Genomic DNA, 25,632 nt, shown 5'->3' with positions numbered 1-25,632 from the left:
TCTGATATCTTGACATTCGTGTGCAAATTTTCTTCATTTTTTTTTGTTTCTCGTACATTTTTCGTTGATCCCTCGTTTCAGGATTAGTTACGGAATATGAGTATCGACATTATCGAACGGTTTTGACAAAGGACACCAGGACGACGTCGGGACAAATACGTTTCGAAGCACGACGATCGCGCTATTTATTATTCAGTGGGTGGAAAAGGCTCGCCCTCCCCTGCGTGTATTTCGATCGCAGATAAACCTACCCGCGAGCGTAATGCAGGCTTTACTTTGGCGATTAGGTCCTTTTCCATGAGCACGCTCGATTTGTTGAGCGATCGAACTCACAAAGGAAATAATTTGTGTTCGAAAAATAAGAATTAATAATAAATTAACAAAGCAAAGAGAAAGAAGGGGAGAGGAGGACTTCCTTTGCGCATTTAAAGCACAAAATTAATCCGTAATACCTAATGCTAAAGTTTTCCCCGATGGGATTATTGATTGCTCGTAATAATCACATCACTGAATTTCACATCTCTCACGCTTCGCGCAAGTGGAGCTCTATTTCTCTTGAGTAGAACACGCGATCATTGGAAATATTAAAAACCCGTTTAACCGCCGCACGATGGCTATTATTAACCTCAAAAGCGGCTTGTCAACGCGCAGCCGGCATAAATGCCACCTAATATCTCGGCAATGATAAATGTGACGGACATCTTCCTCTTTTTTGTCGGGACGACGTGCATAAAATGTTCTCTCAAAGGGAGACCAAAGCGTTCCGCCGGATTCCGAGCAAATCTACCGCGTTTGCTCAAGTCCACGCGCGCGTAACTGCACTTAGGTTGTTGTATTTAATTACCAACGACGCAGTTTACGCGGATGTCTTCATTTGCACGTACGGTTGAATAATGCACGAATAATGCGATTCTCGTTATAAGTTTCCGATTTTATGCTATAGTAAACGTATCGTTTTTTTAGATTTATAGAGCAATACAGAGGTGCAGAGTTTAAGAACGAGAGCCTTATATCTCTATAAATTACGTAAATATCGTAGTACATTTTACACGAAGAATGACATATAATGGTTCCTCTTTTCCATTGTCATCAAAGTGAAGTCCTATTCAAAGAAATTGAACTTAATTTACAGATATATTCTTAGCGTTACAGTATTGTCCAGCACGAGCTTTCTCTCGATTATCAATTCATTGGCAAGTTCCAACTCTATCTCTCGTACAAACTTAATTGGATTCTATCCTGTTTCTCTGCGATTTCTTAATCGTCTAATTAAATTCGTAATTTAAGTAGAAATATGAGGAAACTTGTTATTACATCAGTCTAATTACCGAATTTGATCAACTGATGATTTTCATCATAGATTAGACGACTGCTTGTAAAACAATCGAGCGCTACAATCGTATCCAGTTGATCGAAGTCCTCTGATTGGCCGAGGGTCCTTCTCTTCAAATCCATCCATCTATCTATCCGTCCAGGGGAACATCGTTAGATCACACACAAGGGCCTGTTCAAATATCATTACTCGGTTTACTGCGGAGTCAAACGCGAATATCGCGAAATCGCGCAAACATTTCATGAATCAGCCTCTACCATCGCGCGTACGCGCTGCCACCGCCAGCAGCGTAACCACCTTCTGCGGTATTCTCTTAATTTCCCCCGTGAAATCGCTGTCAAGTTGAACGGATTAATTCCTCTCTATTTGCCGCGGCTATTCGCCCTCCCCCCCCCTCTATCTGCTCCCTTCTCTCCTCTCTCGCACTTCTCTACTCGCGTAATCTTGTCGGGATTGTAACGAACGGTATTGATTTAATGGCCGAATTATGCTTCGATTAAACTGTCGCTCAAATATCTTCGGTTGTTTGTATACAATCTTAATATGAGATTCCGGCTGATACTTTACACACTATTTCTCCGCCACAAGTTTGTGCTTTTTCGAAAATTAGAAATCCTCTAAAAGGGCGGTATTCATAGTCGGATCTTATGTTTAAGACTGTCTTAAGTAATATCTTAAGATGCTAATACGGCTCTTTGATTGGTTCATGACATTTTAAGAGTGTACTTAAGACGGTCTTAAATATAAGATCCGACTATGAATACCGGTCAAAGAGTCTGGAAATAAGAAAGCCACTTTCGATTGATCTATCCTGTTTTAACAATTCCTGAAAGAGAAAGAGAGAGAGAGAGAGAGAGAGAGAGAGAGAGAGAGAGAAATAGATAAGAAAAAGATACAGAATAAAAAGAGAAAGAAATAGTCAATGTACGTCCTTCTCTTTCGCAGATTTTTGTTAAAACTATCTTGGATACAAAACTATCTTGGATACAAATATCTAGACTCTTATTGGACTCTTATTTTCGAAAATAATTTCAGAACTCGAAGCTCGAGTCATTCAAATTATTTCATATATGAATGTTGCCCTTGAGTAATAACAATAATAATAAATTGCAGGAAGAAATAAATGTGAAATGCTGCAACATATATATTTCAGCCATTAAAATATAATATAATAATCGAAAATGAGCATAGCCACGTTCAACTCTGTCTTACACTATCACAACCGCAGTCTTCGCTAACTCAAAAACTAATCGCTTTTGAATATTACCACGATAATCATCACGACATTTTTTTTTCTTTCCACTGGCAATCTCGTCGCCCACTCGTTTAATACACACCTCGCCCATGAAAACTGTTCCCGTCATCGTCGTCGTAGAAAACTTTCCTACTGGTGAAAATTACAATAATTACGAATCGATGCCACGGCTACACGCACCCTTGCACTCATACACTGCGTATATACGTGTAAGCTAGCTTTAATATGTCCTATAAAAGGCGCGCCAACACGCAATTCCGACTCACATTAACGCACTACTCGAACGACATTATCTGATCTCTCCAAGGAGTTTTGTAAATATACGTACATATGAAATAGGTATACCTCAAATGTATACAATATACTAAAAAATTGGATATGTGTGTGTGTATAAATTTATTTTGAGAAATATTTAAGCACTATAAGACTCGCTTTGGCCAAAAATAGATTTATTTCTTTTAATCAATACAAAAGTGATAACTAAAGTAATAAATAATAAATAAAATTTAACATGGCTTTCATAAGGCTAGATGCCGTGTGTTGGATAGCACTCTGAATTTATAGGAATTTTTTATATTTCGGAAGATAATTCAATAATTCTCAAAGCACTTTATCACGCTGTCTATTCATCTTACAATTTACGAAGTCACGCACTTTTGGAGTACTAGAGCGACCGTTCATCGAACGGTCATCGAACTCAGAAATTACCAAGTTCGAGGAGCGACACGGCGGCTGCTGACCAAGGGCAGGAAATTCCCGACTAGAGCCGCGGTCGAAGTGGGTGGACGAAGGGGTGGCAGAGGGTCGGACAGGTGGGATAGTGAAAATTTCAGCCCAGTGGTGGCCCGAATTAAGCGTCTAATTGTAAAGGCGACATGTGCGAGGGAACCGCTAGCGGGAGTAGCGGCGGAAAGTGGTGCGACGAGCGCGATGGGGGCGCGTAGGTCGGACGGAGGTGAGAAGGTGGCGGGGGGAGGGGGGGGGATGAAGGTAGCAATTAACTTCTCCTCGCGAGATTAGAGCGAGATATTACGAGATATCGAGCGACTTAACGGCAACACGCGAGAGACTTCAAAGGCAGTAATAAACTGCCTCTAATGAACCCCTTATCGCCCGGTGCCACCCCTCCGTGCCCCGTTCCCGCCCTCTTCTTCGTTTCCCTCAGCACCTCCGGCGACCTACCGTCTACGTACGTGCCTCCCTCGACGCGATGCGGGCTGAATCGAGCGCAGAAAATACGCCGTGTTCTCTTCCGCGCGAACGCAATCGGCAGTCTCTTTCTCTGTTATCGTTGTTGTTACTATTATCGCTATACTATTATTCTTGTCGTTCTAATGTTATATTGCCATTATTATCGATGTGAATGAAATCCATGTTCATCACAATTTCGTCACTCTGTTATTTTCTTTCTTCACTTCAAGCTGTACTTCTTTCTAGATTTACAGGATCTAATGTATACATATATGTGTTTGTATAGATTATAATCAGTTCAGAGTAATGATGACTACATTAATCTGCAATTATTGATCTTGCTATCACGTTAACGCATTATCGGAATCAGATTAAATTAGCAATCTCATCAAAAACAAAAGTGAACAATCTTAAGATCAACGAAATGTTCGTTCTAGAAAGGATAGTGAGGAACCAGTCTATCCGTTTCTCAGCTCGTTTTCGGCTCGTCGCAGCACTGCGCCGCGCTACGCGGCATGGCGCGTCGCCGGTCTCCGTCAAGCCCAATCATGTTGATTCAACAAAGTACCTACCTACCAAATTGCTGGAATTTGGTATTCGGCCAGAAAGATGGAGGGAGAAGGAACCATCGGAGCAAGCTAGAGGACTGGAAGCCGTCTGATTGCACATCTAGGACAAACCAGCATCACGATGATGTCGCTCCAGCGGAAAGCCGAGCGATGATTGGCCGCACACACATTCTCTCTCTCTCTCTCTCTCTCTCTCTCTCTCTCTCTCTCTCTCTCTCTTCCCCTTTTCCTCGATCCCTTCAACCCCTCGTCCGTACGCCCGAAACCCGATGGCGTCGGGGGCTGGGGGTGATTGGACGCATCTCGGTGATTGTGGCACCCACCGTCCACCCCTCTGCACTCCCCTTCTCTCTCTCTTTCTCTCTCCCTCCCTCTCTCCTTTCGTTCCGTCCACCGCGCCATCCCTTCTACACGGCTGTAAATCGAGTTTACCCTCTTGCCGTGGCTCAGCCCTTCAATCAAACTGATTGAAACATTCCTTGAATCCAAAAGAAACGAACCGCCATCCCTTCTCTCTCGTCTCTCCAACCTCCCCGCTATCTTTCCGAGTCGCACCGCGCTCGCTATCCTCTCTATCCATCTGTCTATCCACTCGGCCCGCGCGGATATATCCGTCGTTCTCTTTTCGACGAGGCGGTTGCAGCAGACGCTGCTGCCGCGCGCAGGAGACACCCGATGGTGTTTCGAGACAACCGGTTGGTTTCAATTCCGACAGTAGTTTGATTGTAAAGCTGCGCAGGATATAAAGCGCTTAGCGTGATATGATGCACCGAGTGTTCCGTAAGAATGTGCTATTGTTGCCTTAAGCGACAGTCATACGCGAAGTCTGATGAACTTTTCATGATATAATCCCACAAGTGCATCGATTTGGATTCGTCTGTTAAATGTGAATTTTAGATATCAGAAAATATAAGAGAGTGAAGAAATATACTGTTCTTTAATTATCTACTGTTGTTTAATTTTTGTTATATATATTTTTAAGAGGATCAGAAGAGTTTCAATGACCGAAAATTGGATAATTTTAAATATTGTTTATGAATAGTTAAATTTTCTTGTTATGTTTTTAAGGGTTCTTTGATAAACAAAATCAGATGCAAAAATCAGATCCAAAAAAATATGAATATTTGAGGGAGATATAGGTAATTGAAAGTAACTGCGCCATTTACGCACTGCTGTGGTTTTGCCACGATTCCGGATGAACGAGTTGGAATTTTTCAATTTTTTTGGTGCCATTTTGTTTACGAGATCCTTCTTTATAGTGAATCTGAACCTAAAATAGAAAAAAACCAAAACATCAAGTTAAAAATAATGGCGGTCAAAAATTTGAAAATGTCGAAAAATTTTTTGCTGTTAAAATGGATTAAAAAAATAATTTTTTCGTGTACAAAAATAGGTTCAATTTGCAAAAAAATTTATTATTAGGTGTACAACTTTGCTTCCGCTGTTTTTTCCGAAATTCTTCCGAGGCTTTATTGTAAAAAACTGATATTTATACATTTATGATTCAAAGTATTGTCCATCGCCACTACTTTCTCCCATCTTTCGGGTAGCATACGAATCCCGCGTCGAAAAAACTGGTCATCTTTTGAGGCTATCCACGAATCGATCCAATTTTTTACTTCTTCATAAGACCGGAAGTGCTGGTCAGCCAGGCCGTGTGCCATTGATCGAAACAAATGATAATCAGAGGGAGCAATGTCGGGAGAATACGGCGGGTGGGGGTAGGACTTCCCATTTCAACGTTTCCAAGTATGTCTTGACCACTTTCGCAACATGGGGTCGAGCATGCTGCAAAATCACTTTATCGTGTCTCTCGTTGTATTGCGGCCGTTTGTCTTTCAATGCTCGGCTCAAACGCATCAATTGCGTTCGATACCGATCGCCTGTGACTGTTTCAGTCGGTTTTAACAGTTCATAATACACTACGCCGAGCTGGTCCCACCAAATACAGAGCATGACCTTGGAGCCGTGAATATTCGGTTTGGCCGTCGACGTGGAAGTATGGCCGGGAATTCCCCATGATTTTCTGCGCTTGGGATTATCGTAATGAACCCATTTTTCGTCCCCAGTCACAATGCGATGCAGAAATCCCTTTCCGTCTTTGCCTTTCAAGCAGCTGTTCACAAGCAAACAAATGCCGTTCAACATTTCTCGGCTTCAATTCGTACGGCACCCAATTTCCTTGCTTCTGAATCATTCCCATGGCTTTGAGGCGTTTTGAAATGGCTTGTTGAGTCACTCCCAATGATCGTGCCAATTCTTCTTGATTTTGACACGAGTCTTGCTCAAGTAATGCCTCCAATTCTGCATCTTCGAAAACCTTCTCTCTTCCACCGCCGGTCTTCGACGTCAAAATCACCGTTCTTGAAGCGTTGAAACCACTCACGACACGTTCTTTCACTAATAGCGGCCTCACCATAAGTATTTGAGAGCATTCGATGAGCCTCAGCCGCAGATTTCTTCATATTGAAGCAAAAAATTAAAACTGCAAATGACGAGAATTTGGCTCGTAAACTGACATTTTCAATCGAGAATAATTTTATGATGCAGACACAAATCGACTAATGTTTCTATGGGGTTATGTTGACAGATGCCCAAGTTTATTGTATGACGTCTATGATCTATTTATTTCGACCACCACTTACCGCTAAAGCCTATCTATAGGAAAACGGCGGAAGCAAAGTTGTACACCTAATAATTTTATTTTTCAAAAATGAAATCGATATCTATAGTCTTGAGTTATCGTGGCAAAATCAACGAAAAATATTATTTTGAGAAAAACGCGATCAAAATTTGAAAAGAAAATTTTTGCTAAAAAATTTATAAATCTTTCAAACTAATAGCAAAAATACACTATGTATCTGAATACACTATGTATTCTGTTAATTCCCTCTTTAGGATCGAGCACAGCTTCACGGAGAATAATAGAAATACGGAAGACACCGACCGAAATCCCTTGTATTTTCATTATCCCCTTCTATTTTTTGGTTCTCCTGAGTTAAATTTTTCGAATTTCTTAAAAAAAAGCAAACAGGAAAATATTCTTCAAAAATCTACTCATACTATGAGAATAAGTAAAAAAAACAAAAAATCGAATTTTTTTAAAGTGTGATTTTAAAACCATTCTAATTCCCTTAAATTCTTCAACTGTTTTATCCTCTCATATTCATATTTCTTTCTGATAATCTTCTCTTCTTTGAAATTAGTTTTAAGGGACTAACACTCTCAAACAGTTTATCGCGTTTCATTTTTCGACGAAAGCAAGCGGATGGGCGCCGAGATGGCCGATGTTAGACCCATCCCGACGATGGGGACGTCTCGTAGTCAAATATTGATACTAGGCCGGACTAAATCGTTCGACTATGCCAACAGATTAGGACGTACGTGCACCACGCTTGAGTAATAGCAATCGCGCGATAAGGACAGGACCAACGAAATTGAAATATCAACGCTAGCATACCGGTCGATGCGATCGATAATAAAAATATCTGTTCGTACCTATTAATGTCCTCCCCTTGCTTTTCACATCTCCGTGTTGCATAATATTTTAGCGACGGTATTATGATGAAACGTAGAAACACGAACGGCCGAACGCGCTTAACTGCAGCGTGAAATGCAAGAAATGTCACTTCTCGTGCGGATATAACCGGTTGGTTGAGTAAAAAAAGGACTGACAGTTCCATTACCTCCGGTACGTGCGCGGCCGGGCCAGGTTGTGCCGATCTATTTTGGGGGGACTAACTAAGTTCAGCGTCTGTTTCTCATTAAATTGCGCTCTGACCTCGAATCATCTAAATTTGGAACGGCCACGCCGATTAGGTGCATATTCATCACAGTGTGGTAATTCCGAAGTCTCAATCATTTATCGATAAACGATCAACATATATACAGAGAGATTTGCGTATTGTGTGCGGCAATATCATATGATAGGCGAGATAACATTTAGAAATAATTATAAAGATATATAAAATTTGTTCCATTTTTTTCAAGCATCTAGCAAAGATATGTCGTCTATCAGGCAATTGATGTGTTGTTTTTTCTATTGTATTATTATTACTTGTCTTACCTAGGTATCGGTATAATTTTACATTTTTCAGATTTATTTTCAATCATTGCTTAGATCTTCATATTTCCTCTCTCTCCTTCTCTCTCTCTCTCTCTCTCTCTCTCTCTCTCTCTCTCTCTATATATATATATATATACCGATTTTTTTTCTAATTTTAATTCTATATTTCTAAATCACTGGAAGCCCCAGATTTAAGATTTTAAGATATATTTAGATATTGTAACGATGTCCACATGCTGTACAAAATATATTTTAACAATATAGCAAATAATTGCCATAGATATTGGAAAAAAGAAGGCAAATATGATTATGACGTAAAACAGCAACTTCCTAGTTCCGCGGCTATTTTGCACGAGAGGAATGTTGATTACACGATATTGGCTCCCAGGAATCTCGGCACGGTATAAACGAACGCGCGGCAAGTACCACGATAAATTAGCCATAATGGCCGCGCACAATAACAGTATTTATTATTAATAACGAAGCGTCGGGCGTTGTTATTAGTTTCAAGAAATTAGACGGAGCCGATTCTCTCTGTCGGCCACGCGGAATCGCGCCTGCGCCAGTAAAGCCGGATTATCCAATGTCTCATGTTGTGCGACGGAGTCGCACTAATTTAATGGAAGCGATAATTTCTAATTTATTCATGAGTCATCGTTATCAACTTTTCGACATGATAAGCGGCGATATGCGAAGAAGAATGCAGTGCGCTGAGAATGCGAACGTCTGAAGACGTTCTCCAAGTTTACCGAAAAAGGAACTTTTTCATTCTGCTTTGCTTTTTTCTTTAACTTTCTCGGCTATTTTCCCGTTGATTGATGGATTCGATATGTTCGGTTTAAGAGAAATTAACAACTACGACTCACCGTCTGTAGTCGGCTTTGCAGAGGATCATGCCACTTTTGGTGTAGCAGGACTGGCCGATCTCTCCCAATACTACGTTGCAATATGTGCACTTGAGACAGCCAATATGCCAGTAGCGATCCATCGCTAGCAACAACCATCTTTCCACTATTTGTACACCGCAGGCGGCGCATTGCCGAAGACCCGTTGACCCGCTAGGGACACCTTCTTGCTGTAACATCAAGTTTTCATTTTTGTCACTTCTTAAGTGTAACATATACTACCTGAAATTCATAAATAGCAGACTATAATTTACATTAATTTGTATTAAATTAAACTTGTTATTACGTTTTCTCGAGACAGCAAGAGAGATGATTGGTACGAAGTGAGTTTGAGTTCTAAAAAATGATGGCGGACATATTTTTTTAAGAGGACACGTATACGAGTTGCCATAGAACTTAGAAATCGTTTCTAGCCCATTATAAGTAGAAATTCAAGCATCGTGGTAATTAATGCGAAACAGAAAGTCATTAACGAACACTAAATCATTACGGCGTCTTAAGTGCGCGCTTATTATGAATGCTTACTCGTGATTATGCAAACACACGTAGGCGAACGTAACTCTTGCTAGCGGGATCTACAACTTGCTCGCTAATTTCACTTTGTGCAACATTGCTCAATACAGTATTGTTAAAAATACTTTAGTTTATCATTAATTCAATGAAATTGCATTGATCTTATATTTGACAAGTTCTTCTTGTCGATAACAAGTTCTTCTTCTAATTCTCGATAATTATATTTATCTAAAAAGATGAAAAAAAATGATATGTGCAACTATTTTTGTGGAAAAAGTAATAAAAAATTTGAAGATAAAATTAATTGGTCTATCTGTGTTATTTGTAGAAATATACACACATAAAAAGAAAAGAAACAATTCGGTGATTAAAAACAAGTGTCGATTTCAATACAAGCCAGATGCGCTGTTATTGCAGCTGCTACACTGAGAGAAAAATATTTGTGACCATAATTGTATGGTAAAATATAGATAATAAATTAAATGATTAAAAGCTTTATTTTTAAAGTTATTGCTGTTATACTATTGTAATAATAATTCTATTTATAACTCTACTCCAAAAAATATAGAGTTGTTACTGAAAATGACTATAAATTATAGTTAAATTATGACAATTGCAACTATTTTTTTTTCTCAGTGTAGCTATAGATTTCTATGTTAAAAGTACACAAAAATTATACATTGGATACACGCATATTTAACATGTGTACTTGTATTTGTTACATTCGTATATTTAATATCTATCAACGTAATAATCCCGTGGTGTAGGATGACTTTCAAATAACAACGTCTGCCCGTGCAGTTATGCGAATAGTCGGACACGGTACGCTACGCACAGCAATATTCATTCGACTTGCGTCACAGAATATGAGAGCGAATGCGTTAATTGCTATTGCGTCGTGTCGACGAGCGTAGTCTCCGAAAAAGATATATTTCCCGCGCGAAAAGAAAAAAAAAAATGTTCTCAACTGCGCATGTAATCTTACTTTGACTTCCGTTTTGATGCCGGAGATCCACTTATTCATCCGTGGCGTAATCGCGTTGTATTGATACGAGTATTGGACCTCCATGACGCACTTCACTGTGTGTGTCTCTCTCTCTCTCTCACCGTGGAGCACGAGGTAGAAAAAGAAATGGAGCGAAAGAAAAGAGAGGAACAATGTCGAAAAACTGATCTCGGGCCGCACTCCGGATTCACTCGGCCAATGATATCACTCGACCTCGAACAAGTTCCCGTTGCGATACACTCACTTTCCCCCACCGCGATTTGCGGGATTTCAAGGATCCGGAGGACCTCGCTTCCCCGTCGAATTTCACACAGTATTATGGAAACGAAGCCTCTAAGAACTTTAGACGACTATAAGCGAAGCTTGCCACTTTCGGCGTCGCCGTATCCTCGCGTAACGCGGTGCATGGATGTACGTATACAGAAAGGGAATGAGAGGAGAGAAGAGAAGAAACGAAACGAAACGAAACGAAACGAAACGAAACGAAACGAAACGAAACGAAACGAAACGAAACGAAACGAAACGAAACGAAGCGAAGCGACGTACGGATGGGACCCAACTGGCTGGTGCTGCGGGCCCCCCGAATGCCTGCGGGCCTGCGCGGGTTCAGGTACCTTGGTCTCAGGGTAGGGAGAATATAAAAAGGCGAGTCTAGAAAAGAACCAACCAACGCTGAAAGAGAAGGCAAGATAAAGACAGAGTGACGGATCAACGAGGCGAGGGGAAAGGAAACAGAGCGGATTGAGAGGGGAGGTGAACGGAGGGACCCATTCGTGTGCCAGACAGAGAGAGACCCAACGACTGGGAAGGGGAGAGAAAGGGGAAGGGGTCTTTTCCATAGCATCGGTTGAGAGAAGAGAATGGTAGGAAGGGGGAGAAAGAAAAAGAGAGAGAAACAGGAGAGGAACAAAGACAGACAGAGGTGAGAGAGGAATATATTCTGGGACAGGCTTCCTAAGTGCCGTGAGTCTTACAATGTTGTGTAAAGCGAAAGTTGCGGCGAATTTTCAGATACATTACGTATACATTTATGGAATATAATGGTAAAGAAAGTAAAAAATAAAGTAGCAGAAAAAAAAAGAAAAGATATAGTATGAAAAACAAATTATGAAAAAAATGCAGAAAGAGACAGGAAATCAAAGCACAGGAATAAAAAAAGAGACGCAAAACAGGCTAGAGAAAGAGAAGCAAAATAGAGGGATAAAAAAAGAGAAATAGAAGGGAGTCTAAAACCAAGAAGATATGAAGGAGGTAAAGATAAAAATATGAAAAACATAAGAAGATTTGAGAGAAAAAAATAAGGAGAACGGTAGAAGAGAGGAGAAAAGAGAAAGAATAACGAATACAGAAAACTCAATATAGAGAAAAAAAGGAGCAGCGTGAGAATAAATCGGAGTGAGACAGTGACAGTATACGAGTGGAAACAAGACTGAGAAACTATAAGAAAGATTATAAGAAAGAACGACAGAAAGAAGATCCAAAAAATTCGAAGAATGAATACGACAGTACGTCATTCAAGAATCCAAATAATTGATAGATTCGAGTTAACAATTATGGCACTTGATTATTTAAATCATGAGAAAAAAAAAATTTTAGAATGTGAATTTTAGAAAATTTAACAGTATAAAATTTCAGACACCTGGAATAAAAAGTGTTTATCTTGATTTCCAAAACAGCCACTATTAATATCGGATAACAATTCTAGATATACAAGAAAGTGTAAGAAAATTTAAAACATGTAACTTTTGTTGCTGTCCAAGTCAATGTCATCCTCTTCCAGTCATAATTGATAAAATAAAATCCCAATTACATTTTTCTCAAAAAGAGAGATATAATTTAAATTGTGGTTGTAACACAATTTCGTATGTTATATACATTTATACAAATAGCAGAAAAAAGCCAGATAATTGGACGAATTATTTAGAAAATAAGAAAATGTCCTGTTAAATTTAAACCAGAACGTAGTTGAAAAAAAAAAGACTCTATAGTAGCAAAACAGTTCACAAAGTAGAGCAACAGATGTATGTACGTCTTTGGGCGTTGGAAACCGGAAGACAGGGTACAGTCAACACAGAAAGGTGAATAAAGAATGAAAGTTGGAGAAGCAATATACTCTGAAAAAGGCAGAACGTTGTGTGATGCAAGGGCAGGGAAGAGAAGAAAGGGAAAAGGGCAGGTAAAGCATCGAGCAAAAAACTGCAAGAGGGAACCGCGCGAGCCCCTCCGCCCCTATTCAATTATATTTCTCCATCATAAATGCCTATATTGTTACGTTTGTCAATGGTGGGGTAAGTGAGGGTCGGACGGATAATACTGTCGAATTGTACCCTGTGACCCTATGTTATACCGTTCCCGAGTTCTTTATGACGAAGTCGGAGGGTCTTGGAATTTTTCGCCACTCTTCGTCTTTGGAACCACCTGTATCGCTTCACTCGTACAAGAAAAAATTGAATTTCAGAGCATATGTAATTCATACGCGCATATAAAAAAATATTAACGAAATACTGATATTTCAAAAATAACCGAAGACATCAGGAGATGGTAATGTCTTGGCGCTAAGACAAAACGTAGCGTCGATAAATTATTACATAAAATCAGACATTATGTAAAAATACAATATTCACCTTGAGCGTGCAGTTATTGTTGTGATTAACCGGCGGGTACGCGGGATGCCCCGGCATATGCGGATGGGGATGTCCAGGGTGATGTGGATGATCTGGCATCATGCCGCCACCGCTATGATGATGTCCGTTGCTGCCCATACCCTGTCCAGGTTGTAGGGCACCGTAAGGAGTGGCGGGATCGCCTGCACCACCACTATGTTGAGGTGAATGCGGGCTGGGTAAGTCGGGGGTGGTCGTGGTGCCGCCGCCACCGCCACCTCCGCCACCTCCACCAGTCCCATACGCGTGATGCGGCCCGCCGGGCCCTGGATGATGCGGACTGCTCGAGAGCGAGGGATGGTGGGGGTAGGCTGCGGAGTGGCCCGGATGGTGGGGGTTCATGCCAGCGGTTAACGCGCTCGCCAGTTTGACCGATGAAAGGGTGGGCTCAGAGAGCCCACCGACGGTTTCCAACGGCGAAACGAAGAAGAGAGGAGCGGCTATGCGGCGCTCTATTGCGTCTCGGCACCGGCTCTTTTCTTCCGGTACTTCGGTGAAATCTGTAACAATAAAATAAGTGTTTTTTGAAAGTTAATTGATTGATAAAAGATTGATCGAGTAAAGTTCTGATATAAATATCATTGTTTGATAAAAGTTAATTCAGCATATCAATTATCTTTCTCTTTGATCCTTTTCTTAACAAATCGACAACAAGTAAAATCTTAATTGTTATATAAATTAAAGACGCATTACACATATTATATATCCTGATATATATCCTTAATATTATAGAGCAATTTGGTATCGATGCCTTCTTTCTCATACTTTATCTATCATTGTTGCTATATTTAAAAAATTCTACTTTTGTATAACATGATATAAAAATCATAGAAATCAAAATGCAAGGAAATTTTAACTATTCACTAAGAGTGAATTAGAATTCACGAAACAGCCTGATCTGTTCTTTGTCAAAAGCCTTGAGATTGGCAAGTGTGACCTGTGCGGCACGCCCATCTTAATTAACAGTAATTGTTCGTCCCTAGCTCAGCGGGTGTCGACCAACCAACCTTCCATTCCAAACTTCTGTCTACTTGTCCTTTGGGGCGCAACAAGCGGTCTTTATTTGATCGGCCTTAAGGGCGGATGATATCTTACAGGAATATTCTCTTCGTGAGAAGATGAACGTTAACCTATAACGGTTTTCTCTAATAACATTCAACGATATGTGTATGTGTGTGTGTGTGTGTGTGTGTGTGTGTGTGTGTGTGTGTGTGTGTACGCATAATAATTAATGAATAATGGAGAAGTAATTATCTTCTTGTAACGACGATCGATAATAAATTCGTCGGTCCGACAATCTCATAAAGAGAGATAAGCGTGTGTAACATTAAAAATTTCTTTGTTATGCAAAAGGGTGCGCTTCGTTTCGATAAATGCGATTCCACTGTATGCGGGGAAAGTAAAACTGTCGGTGCGTCCTCGGTGGGAGAAAGTAATTAGCGCGCGCGCGCTGAAGCATATATTATTCCACGATGCAGGCGCACATCGGTACATCGGAACACACTCAGGCTCTTAATACGTATTTAATTAAGTATGCCGTGGTAGAGAGAGCGTAGGAGGACGCGCGGAGGAGGGCGGACGACGGGGGAGTTTATAGTGGATATCAGTATGGGCAACCATAACTCTCTCGCGCCTCCGCCAGCGAGCAGCGTGCCACTTATACGAGCACCTACCGCGATGGAATTTCATCCTCGCCGTTACCACATAAATCTCCGGCGCATTAATGCCCTTACGGACTCGCCCGCTCCGCGTTTCTGCGTGTCGGCTTCTTCTTAATGCGGTTACTTAGATGCCGCACGCGTGTCACACAGCGTTCCGTTCACAAGTTGGGATTTCAAAACTATCGCAAATTATCGCATCAATCGTTCAATCGTAAATCAAAATAATTATGGATCGCGTTAAGAACACGCTCATACCAGATCGTGTACGAAAAACACTGTGGGAATTGTGGAATTGTCGTTATCGAACAAGTAAATTAAAAGTATAAGGAATATTTGTTCAAATCGATATCATCAAAATATGGGGTTAGCCTGACGAGTTGTGATTTCAAATGTAGATGCCGATGCTCCCCGTCGTTCGTTATCAGCTCGCTCCCACGCATTTACGAGGCCTGACCTCTCCAGAGACGTTCGCCGTGCTCCTCGCGGAAGCGCGATAGCCAAACGATAACAAGATGATAACGAGGGAATACACCGGTAATTACCGGAATGATAATGACGAGAAGAACGACGAAAGCGCGTGGGTGAGTGGGGGGTGGTGGTGGAAGGCGAAGGAGGAGAACAGCAGAGGGCGATCGGCTGCGATAGGGATAATTAACGATCGCAATCGTACGAAAATGAGGACAGGGCGAGTGCGACGACGACGATAACGAGCGGTCCAGCGATCTTATTAGCGATAAGCGTCGATAACGAGGACGCCCCGTTTCTATACGACAGCGAGCGGAAAGAAAGTCAGCCTAAGGATTAATGGCGATCCTTGTAGTCATTGCGGGGATGGAACGTTACATTCCGGATGACATCCAATCCCTTAATGGCTGGCTTGCCTCAACCGTTTCAAGGTCGCCAACCATATGTTTTTAATTTTAGACACATGTTGATTAAACACGTGACTAATATATCCCCACATGTATGAAAATAAAATTTTAAAACAATATATATAAGATAACAGTACAAAACAGTACAAACTTCATTATAGTAAACCCTCTTTTCTTTATTGAGACGAATTTCTCTCGATTCACGATTTACAGCATCTACGTTCGAATTGAATTTAAATATTTCTTGGACTGACAAACTCTTTCGCGAATTGCCAGATCGTAAAAGTCCTCCTTCGCCATCTCCCTTTGTATGTGCGATCGCATTGTTGAAAATTGCTGTTTCATTGGGATCGGCAGTATTACGAAATCGTATAGTAGGGCGTTGTCTTAAGGACCAATAAAATGATACAGTTCGGGTAACCCATGATTCTGCAAAATTAATATCGGCGCTACAATTTCATTCCAAGACGATAACTCATCGCGCTTATTTAAGAGTAGAGAACATACAGACGCGCTTTGAAATCTTCATAAACTTAATGTTAAAATAAGGGATATCATTTTAAAAGATGAACGATAGTCTAACTAGAATGCTATCAGCTTCCTAATTTCATCAGTCATCGATCAGACGTCAAAAAGTGACAGAGATAAAATGTTTCAACGTCGCAGCGAAAATTTTTACGCACGCTATTCTACCATCACAGACGAGAAATGCAACCTCAGCGAATTTACATCAAGATCTGCTTATTAATGTATTATTTTTCTTGATAGCTGATAGTTATGTATATATATTCAACATCCCACGGTGTGAGGAAAAAAGAGCAACTCTGATTATTATTAATAAAAAAAAATGAGGTTATGCACCAGTCCTCAAAGGAACTCCGGTAATGATGACCAAGACTCACCCTCGGGCTTTCCATCTTCCAATTCCGCGGCAATAATACGTTACGCGGAAGATTCAAGAATTCCGCTGCAGCCGGTCGACGACAATAAAATAGAGTATTTTGTATCTCGTAATAAACCTTCAAGTGGCATAATGAACACCCTCGAGTCTGCAAGTACCGAAACGCGCGTTCTAGAAGTGCGTCAGAACCAATCGATGTAACGGAGAGAGAGAGAGAGAGAGAGAGAGAGAGAGAGAGAGAGAACTCTCAAAATTACGACTCGTCACAAGAACGTCATGAGAAATTTGTATCCAGAATTCTTGGAAATTTATTGCGAATATTTACTACTAATTCATTTAATTAGCTCGACCATGACTCTGTTTAAATAAAGATTCATAATTCAAAGCCAACTTGCCTCATACCAAGAAACAAGATAACGCTCCTATTCCTCCATCTATTTTGTATAATAATAAATTTACAGAGCTTAGTTATATAACTTACAATGTCCTAATTTGCCTTTTTGGGAATATCAAATGTCTTAAGATTATTGCCCTGGTTTCGCACGAAAAAACACGGTCATTCTCTTAGGGCGCGCCCGAGGCGAGTGAGGATCGATGTAGGGATGTAATGATAAGTTCAGGCCGGTAATCACAGGCGAGAGAGGGACAGCGACGGGGAAGACACTGAAAATAATCTAATTATTGGCGAGGACGATTATAGTGATTAGACGCGTCGCGGCGGCCTCTTCCCTGTTTGCCACGCACGGCCCACCTATTATAAGTGTATCCTAGGAGGGTGTACAAATGAAAAGGCGTGCGCGGGCGCGCGCGTGAATGCGAGCTCTCCTTTCTTCGGACGAAGGAAACAGGCGGCAGGGAAGAGGAACAACAACGAGGGACCACGGCACGCAATTACTGAGGAATGCAGACGAAGGAAGAAAGCGGCTTTCTTCCATGTATTGGCCCGCCATGTTCACTGAATTCGTTTGACGCAATCCTTACTCTTGGAAATTTCAAATCGGAACAATTCGAGCGTCGAGTTGTTCTTTTGGTTCTTCTTAGATCTCTGTTGAAATATTCGCATAAGTTGAAGTTGGTTTCTTGGCTCGTTAAGGATTTTTAAGTTCATTACTCTTTGCGTTCTTAAATAAGGAGATTCATGGACTGATAAACTCTTCGTTTTTATGATCTTGGAACTTGGATTCATAAACCTCGAATAGCACTTGGAGAAAGTTATTGTAACGAGATAAATAGCATAAATATATTTCTGCATGCAGATGCATTTACACAATTCTCAAAGTTAAGAAAAATAAGAAGAATAGGTTAATAGATAAAAAAAAAACAATGATTAGTCAATACAATGTCTTGCGCGCTGCCGAAGACTATCGGTCGTTACGGTCGGCTTGAGATTCATGTGGCGCAAAGTAACAAGCTGCCAACGTTGGATATTTATGGGGGCCGTCAAGGGTCAAACCCAGTTTCGCCCAATACGCACAGTTGCCATTCCACATCTTCGCCGCGAGAGGGAGAAGAAGAGAGAGAATAACAATTTTATATTTTATATTTAATACCTTGTGTGCGCCACGATGCACTCCTGTCCCTGCGGAAACGAGTGGATAGAATTTTCTTCAAAAACTTTTCTCGACTTTTTTGATCGGCGAATAGCCCCCGACAATCTTCCGAGAGATATCATACTTTAATGCAATTCAGGATGATAATCCCCAAATGAAATATATATACATATATAATATACATATACGTATTGTGTCGCTTCTGACATGTGTAAGTTTTGTGGATCATTAAAACATAGCAAGATAATATTACTGTTCTGAGGTATGTAGTTGAAGATGAAACTTCCCCTTGTCCTTCTTCCCATATGCACAACCACTACGGGAACATGCGAGTGCGCCGCAGTGCGCAATAAAATTAGCGTCTATCGGTCAAGGTAAGTGCGGCGCGCATTAGACAAGGCGGTCGAGCGGGTGAAGATCAGGAAACGTCGGAACCGAGTGGAAGGCAGGCATGGTGGAAGCAATGGAAGCCTAATTGGCCGAAATTAGCAAGTTTAGTCATTAGCGGAGTTTCCGGCGGCGGTGGCGGTGACGGTGACGGTGACGGTAGCGGTGGCGGCGGCGGCGGCGGCGGCATTGGTGGGTTCACTTGACTCTACTTCCTAGGAAAGGAAGGACGGAAGGAAGGTGTATACAGTTTGACCTAAACGATACTACGGGTAAAATGACTCTTCCCCACTGTGTCATTTCGTATAGCTTTTCAAGGCTCGATTGAGCGCCGTTGACTATCTCTTCTGTCATCTGGATCCCGATTAGAAACAAATAGAATCCGATGATAGTGCCATTCAAATATCGTTGATGTCGAAATGATTCGTTTTGGTTCTGTCGTAGTTGAGCATCGCGGACATTCGCGATCTCCTGTCGTGACCTGTATTACGCTGCACTGTGTGCATTGCGGTCGCGTTGCTCTATCGGCGTAGTGCAGCACGGCGCGCGTGAGGCTTATCGCGATCATGAGACGGCGAGAGCGAAAAGTTGTTCGCCGAGAGAGGATCGATGACCTACTCGAGGCGGCCCCGCTTCGATAATACGCTTTAAATACGTCGGCGTCAAGGTGTTGATATCGCATCGATATGATGGCGCGATGGCAAGGTGCAGACCGCAGGATTCCGATGGAAACAGTTATTTGCGGTCTCACGGTGCGAGACGCGTTTCTGACATACTCAGCGCGCGACTGTTAACGATCCTACGGTATCGGCGATACTGTACAATCCCTCGTATCGATATCACGGTATTTTCTATGCCGATGACCTTAGGTTTATTGAAACATTGTCCACGACTTCGAAAGAACACGATACTTAATAAATACAGAGAATGCTGTTGGCATAGGCAATTTCGTTCAGTGTAGCAATAACGTAGAAAATATGTATGATTGGTTATCATTACCGACCCAAAACATACCATATCCTCGAAAACGTCGAGATGAATCGTTATTGCACGACCTGGAAGAATGTCTAATATTCCCTAACATTATCAATTGTCCTCATGTGTCAGGCAAATTCTGAAAGACGGAATAATAGAAAGAATACAGGCGGAACGGGCAAGATGAAAAGTATATACGAGAGGAGAGAAGAAGCAATAGGAAGAAAAGGCTAAGGAAGAGAAGAAAGAGAAAAAGAAAAGGAGAATGACGGAGAAGAACGAGGGAAAAGTGCTTGTCCGCAGGGCTATGAGGCAATTACAAAATTGCAAAAATTAACCATAAAACCCGACCGGCATACCGGCGCTACCATAAAGCTAGCCGGACGACCGGCTGATCGGCGCATATTTTTGGCGTTTACGACCAATCACGTGGCCACGTGGAGAACGGAGAACGTTGAGCGGTATACACGTTCCCTCCCCTCGCGCGAGTGCAACCCGCGCGGGTGGATTCTCCCCGCGCAGCGGAAAGAAAATTGCACAGCGATTTTGCAACGCCATTCGAAATGCCGCTGTAAAACGTCTACCCTTCTCCCATCTTCTTCTCCTCTCTCGCCCCCTTCTTCGTCTCCGGCCTCATCTCCCTATCCGCATTTCTTCCTCCATCATTCCTCCTACCTCCCCGGCAACCCTTTTGCTCTGCGAGTATGAATCCGTCAGACGGAACGACGAGAGAATTCGCATTAAATCATATTTTCCACGTTGTTTCACGATCAGACGTCTTAAATATCGTAAGATAGCGAGCGCTGAAAGATTATCCAAAGGTGGTGGGATTTTACGTCTGGCCTTGTTGGATTTATCTGAGATTGTTCAACAATAAAATGTACCATCTCTAATCGTCGTATATACCATTTTATTTCGTATATGAGGAATTAATAACACTCGCTCGCGCGCGCTTCGCCCAATTAAGCAGTCCGATTTTTCGATAATCTGCGGCCACGTGTTGCGCCGCGATAATTATTTCTACCACCGCGGCAATATTGCGCTCACGCGCCGCAATTATTTATCGTCGTTTCATACAATGCTCGTTCATGAGACTGATGATACGCGCGCTTACATACCCGTATATTATTTACAGAAATATTAGCTATTTTTTTTAAGAAGTTGTCGTGATAATTCAAGTTGTACTGTGCCGAATATTTTCAAACGTAGCAAAAACGGCAAAAGAGAGAGAGTTAGAGAGAGAGAGAGAAAACAAAAAAGACAGTGATTTTGTAAATTAAGAGATGGACGCAGCCGCTTGCACGATGCTCCTGACGAGCGCATTAATTCCGTTTGAAATTCGGATGAATGCATTAATTCTCTCCTGACCCCGTTGTACAAAATGCGTACCCTACGAATCAACAATGCCAGCCGGCCGAACCAGCATACGTTATATTCTCACGCATCTAGACGCACACGCACACACACGCACACACACGCACACATATATTAACCGCGTGCGCGAGTACACTCGTTGGGCATCAGCTGCTCTGTACGAGGGCCCTTAATTATTCTATTAAACAGGCCGCGGTCTTATTGTAATGCGTACGAGTTTGCGCGCGCGCGTGTACGTGCGCGTGTGTTTACGTGTGTGCGTGTGTATACGAGCTCTGAATGGAACCATAAATTTATTGTGTCGAAGAGGAGATTGCCGGGGCCGAAGAAAGCTGTTTGGCGCAATTGAATGCGAGTTGCGGTATTGTGCACCCGAATCGAACCCCGCTAGATCAATTCGTCCGGATGCTCTTTTTTCATTCCGCGCGTGTATCGCGCCGCGTCGATCGATCGGTCTCCGCGACGTCGCCGAGGAGGACACCGTTGGCTTATTAATTCTCCTGGAACTGTATATCAGGATGTCCAACCGAGAGAAACTCTATCTTAATTTTCATTTACGTATTCAAAATACACACACACGCGCGCACACACATACGCGCATACACATACGCGCACACACACACACACACACACACACACACGCGCGCACACGCATTCTAAAATTCTAAAAAAGATGAAAATCCCTCTAAACAATTTATATTCATTGTTATATATACAAATTTCTTTATAGGGATGTGAACTCAAAGGACGATTATATCATGGACAACACAGTAGTGCGCATTTTTCATCGGGGAAACTTTATAATAGTCGGTCGCGGGAATCTCCCAAAAATCCGTCCAATCCAATCTCGGATCTACACTCGAGCTTCGAAGGCTCGCGTTTGTCCGTCGCGGTAAAAATAGAGCGCGAGACAATTTGCACAAGCGGTGGGTGTTTTGGAAAATCCGTCGGGATCCACCCGGTATATCCACTTCTCTCGATTCGCCCGTAAAGTAATGATTTCAATTTCGCGAGATCGCTGCCACTAGCTACCAAGGGTGCCACGCCACGCCACCGGCCTCCGCCTCCTCACCGCCGCGCTGCTCGCGCTCGAAGATTCGGATTAAGCGACTAAGGAAATTCAATATCAGTAGCTGAGATGGGCACATAAAATTACTGACTGCCACTTCGCCTTAATTTGCGTAGTAAAGTTGCCCCGCTCCGGCGTGCAAGCAGCCATCCCCTCCTTGTTTCACTTCCTTTGTCTCTCTCCCTTCAACCTCCGCCGTGACCCGCGCTTTCGTGTAAAACTAAGGGATTATGATTCGGTTATTGGCTCCCGGCGCATTTTAGTGCGTAATTGGATGAAATTTGCAGCACCACTGCGATGTCGCCTCGCTGTTTCTTCTTTCCTCTCTCTTTCTCCTTTTCCAACTCAGCCTCCCTAACGATATGAAATACGAGCACCATATTGCGAATCGCGAGAGGCAGGCTCGTTTCTTAGCCTCGACGACGTTTATTCTGGTAGTTTCGCTGTTGTAAGTTGGAATTTATTAATCAAAGAGGTGGCTAGAGAAAGAGAGAGAAAGAGAGAGAGGAAAGACAAGAAGACGGAAGAACGTGACGTATGGCTGAATAAATGGGTCTCGGAATATTATATAACAGCGGGAGAAATTGCAATTAGAAATTATCCTTTTTTTTCGTCTCGTTAAATCGCTATTAAAAAGCACAATGGTCATTATTATCAATGACTAGGCATAACGCGGGTCGAGTGAAGCGGAACTCCCGCAAAGGCATTCCAAAGAAATCGAGTCGCGTAAGTAGTCGCTAATCGATCGGAGCGTCTCGGGACGACGGGCGACCCTTCTGCGTCCCAAGACGCGATCTTCAGCCCTGCAGAATCCAAATGGGCAAATTTATAGCGAGGTATGTGAAACACGGCCCGTAAATGTAGCCGCGTATGAAATTGCGGCGATTGAAATGGTATTCATAAGAATGATGCGAGGGATGCGAGGGACAGTCTGAGTACACTACATAAATACACCCTAATACTCTCCTTTCAGTATTCCTCTATTAGGCAAGAATAGTATCAATTCACCCAACTAGTCACATTATTCCGGAGGACAAAAAATTTATTACGAAAAACTTGACGCGATCATCTTACTATCCTCAAATCTCTTCGAACTTCTGCGCGCGCATCCGGTACATAGACAAGTTAGAAAATTTATGAATCATTCTAAGATCTTCGCGTATTCTTGTTTGAACTAGATAAGCGGGAAATAGGTAAATACTAAAGATAGATAGTAAGTCTTATCTTCTCCTGGGACCGCATATAACACTCTGTCGATCTCTAAGTTGACCATCGCTTTAAATTCTTATTTACAAGCGCTTCAACTTTAAGAATGTTTGTTTAACAAAGTATAAATATGCTGTTTATAGAATATTATGTGAGTGATCTGCAAAATGCAGATCTTTCCTCTGAAAATCGGATGATAGTTAGGTACTACAGCAGGAAAATTAAATTGCTTATTGGGGAAACACAAGGGCGTGATAAATCCGAAAAAAATATGTGTTTGACAGATATTGCCTGTCTCACTGTTCGTTTCTCTGTTTTCCAATAGCGACAGCCTGTATATCGTCTCTCCCCTTCTCTCTTTACCATTTCCTGTTTCTTTGGATGAAAACCCAGCCCTTATAAACCCTCATCTCCGTTTTCGGCCTCAACGTGTACCTTCCTTTCTTTTCCCGCAGTTATAATTTAATTTATTATTTTGCGGAACGACACGTTTTCTTTTCATCTGCAACTATTACAATGTACGTTGTAATGCTCTCGGAGAGTTTCACACCAGAGAATTTATGGTAAAATCTTTTCTACTTTGTTGCATTTTATCTTTTATCTTTTATCTTTCTTAGAGTAAAATATGACGGCCACTATCCTTCGTTTTAGTCAAATATGTGACACCTTTTTTAAATTGCAGAACAGATCCAATATGTTTATATGCTCGAAGGTGAAATAAATATTCTTGTTCTATCTATCCTTTTTTCTCTTATTAACCATATATTTCTATTTCGTTCTCTCTCTCTCTCTCTCTCTCTCTCTCTCTCTCTCTCTCCATCTTCATGCAAGATTACCATACTTTGAGGTAACAGCTGTTGCAGCCACCGTCAGCATCTGATAAACTGATAGTAGCGACGCACGCTGGCGCATTGTCTTCTTCTTGAGTCGCGGAGTCGACTTTGAAGATATTAGATACCGTGATTGTGTGATTTTTATTCCGAAAACGTATAACACGAGCAATATGCAATGGTGATTCTAGCGATTAGCTTTATTCTCGCAACGCAACGCGACATTTTCGCGAGGGTCTCTTCCCCTCTCGCTTTTCTCGAATAACAGTTCAATTCGGACGCAGCTGCTGCCGCTAATGCGTTATTTTCCGTTCCGCCAGTGCGCCGCTTCGGTGATGCAGTCCGCGATGTACACATCGCTAAGAGTGAAATCCTTCCATCGCTTATACGTCACCCAGTCTCGAAGTTGAGTTTACGTGCTCTGAACAAAGCCATCCGCAATGATACCTTCCATAAACGGAATATTGAAAATAAATTTTTTTTTAATAATTCGATAGCGATGATTTGACGCTTGAGAGAAAACAATTTTTCAACAATTCCGCTAAACTCGAATCTCTTTCGAGATTGAAGATCTTTGATATTTACGCGAAAGTTAGCTGATTTACATTCTTAGTTTACTGATACAGACATGAAGTGTGTTATTCGCGACGAGGAGGTAAGATCGAGCTCGCAAGGCTTTGGCTCCGGCAAGTCGTAACGATTAACGAGCGTCACATTCGTCAAACTACGACCAGCATCAAGAGCCACTGGGTGATACGTGTAACGAGCTAATTAACTTAATTTATCGCCATTTGACGGAGATCCAATCGCAGATGCGCGCCACGTTAATTGTACGTCCATTAGCTGCCGATACGATCGTATATACCATACCGTTCCCGTGTGCTCTCTAACGATCGCTTTACAGCTCGTTTCGTCGATAGTTCCCATGTTCGTCGAAAGCCGTCCCTTCTACAGTTCCATCCTTCGTTTCCCTCAGTCTCGTTCCCTTCTCCCTTTTTCTCACTATTCCTCTCTTGTTCTTCTTCTCATCTTTCTTAATTTTTTCTCTATACTTTTTCATTTTCTCTCTTTCATATTTTCTCATTTTAGTTCAAATGTAATATACAATTATAATAAATATAACAGATTAAAATAAAATGTGAACTAATTAGCTTAATCAATATCGATGCAATTCTATTTATCTAAAAATTTTCCACTAGTTTAGGAGAATAATCGCAATCAAGTGCGTCATTAATTTTTAAACAACTTTTTCTAATGCATACTTATTCCCATTATTGTGGGATGTAGTTCTACATTAATCAAAAGC

The 25,632-nt window shown here is 41.7% G+C and overlaps 1 protein-coding gene across 2 annotated transcripts in view; it reads right to left on the bottom strand.

The window, feature by feature from the left end:
- Nucleotides 1-25,632, bottom strand: part of LOC108689037 (LIM/homeobox protein Lhx9-like) — a 66,404-nt gene that overhangs the window by 17,565 nt on the left and 23,207 nt on the right. Inside the window, exons 1-4 of one of the 2 annotated variants that reach the window (XM_018195636.1) lie at nucleotides 13,463-13,927; nucleotides 9,281-9,489; nucleotides 5,519-5,618; nucleotides 5,175-5,225 (exon numbers count right to left, since the gene is read on the bottom strand). In XM_018195636.1, coding sequence (XP_018051125.1) covers nucleotides 5,187-5,225; nucleotides 5,519-5,618; nucleotides 9,281-9,489; nucleotides 13,463-13,843 — 729 coding nt within the window. In that variant the 5' untranslated portion in view covers nucleotides 13,844-13,927 and the 3' untranslated portion in view covers nucleotides 5,175-5,186. Of the gene's footprint in view, nucleotides 1-5,174; nucleotides 5,226-5,518; nucleotides 5,619-9,280; nucleotides 9,490-13,462; nucleotides 14,002-25,632 lie in introns of those variants that run through there. The other variant, XM_018195645.1, reaches the window with a different exon arrangement.

Source organism: Atta colombica, unplaced genomic scaffold, assembly GCF_001594045.1.
Source record: "Atta colombica isolate Treedump-2 unplaced genomic scaffold, Acol1.0 scaffold105, whole genome shotgun sequence".
In the NCBI taxonomy this organism is placed as follows: domain Eukaryota; kingdom Metazoa; phylum Arthropoda; class Insecta; order Hymenoptera; family Formicidae; genus Atta; species Atta colombica.
Note: the sequence above shows the minus strand (reverse complement) of the source record. Positions and strands in the feature narration are given on the sequence as shown.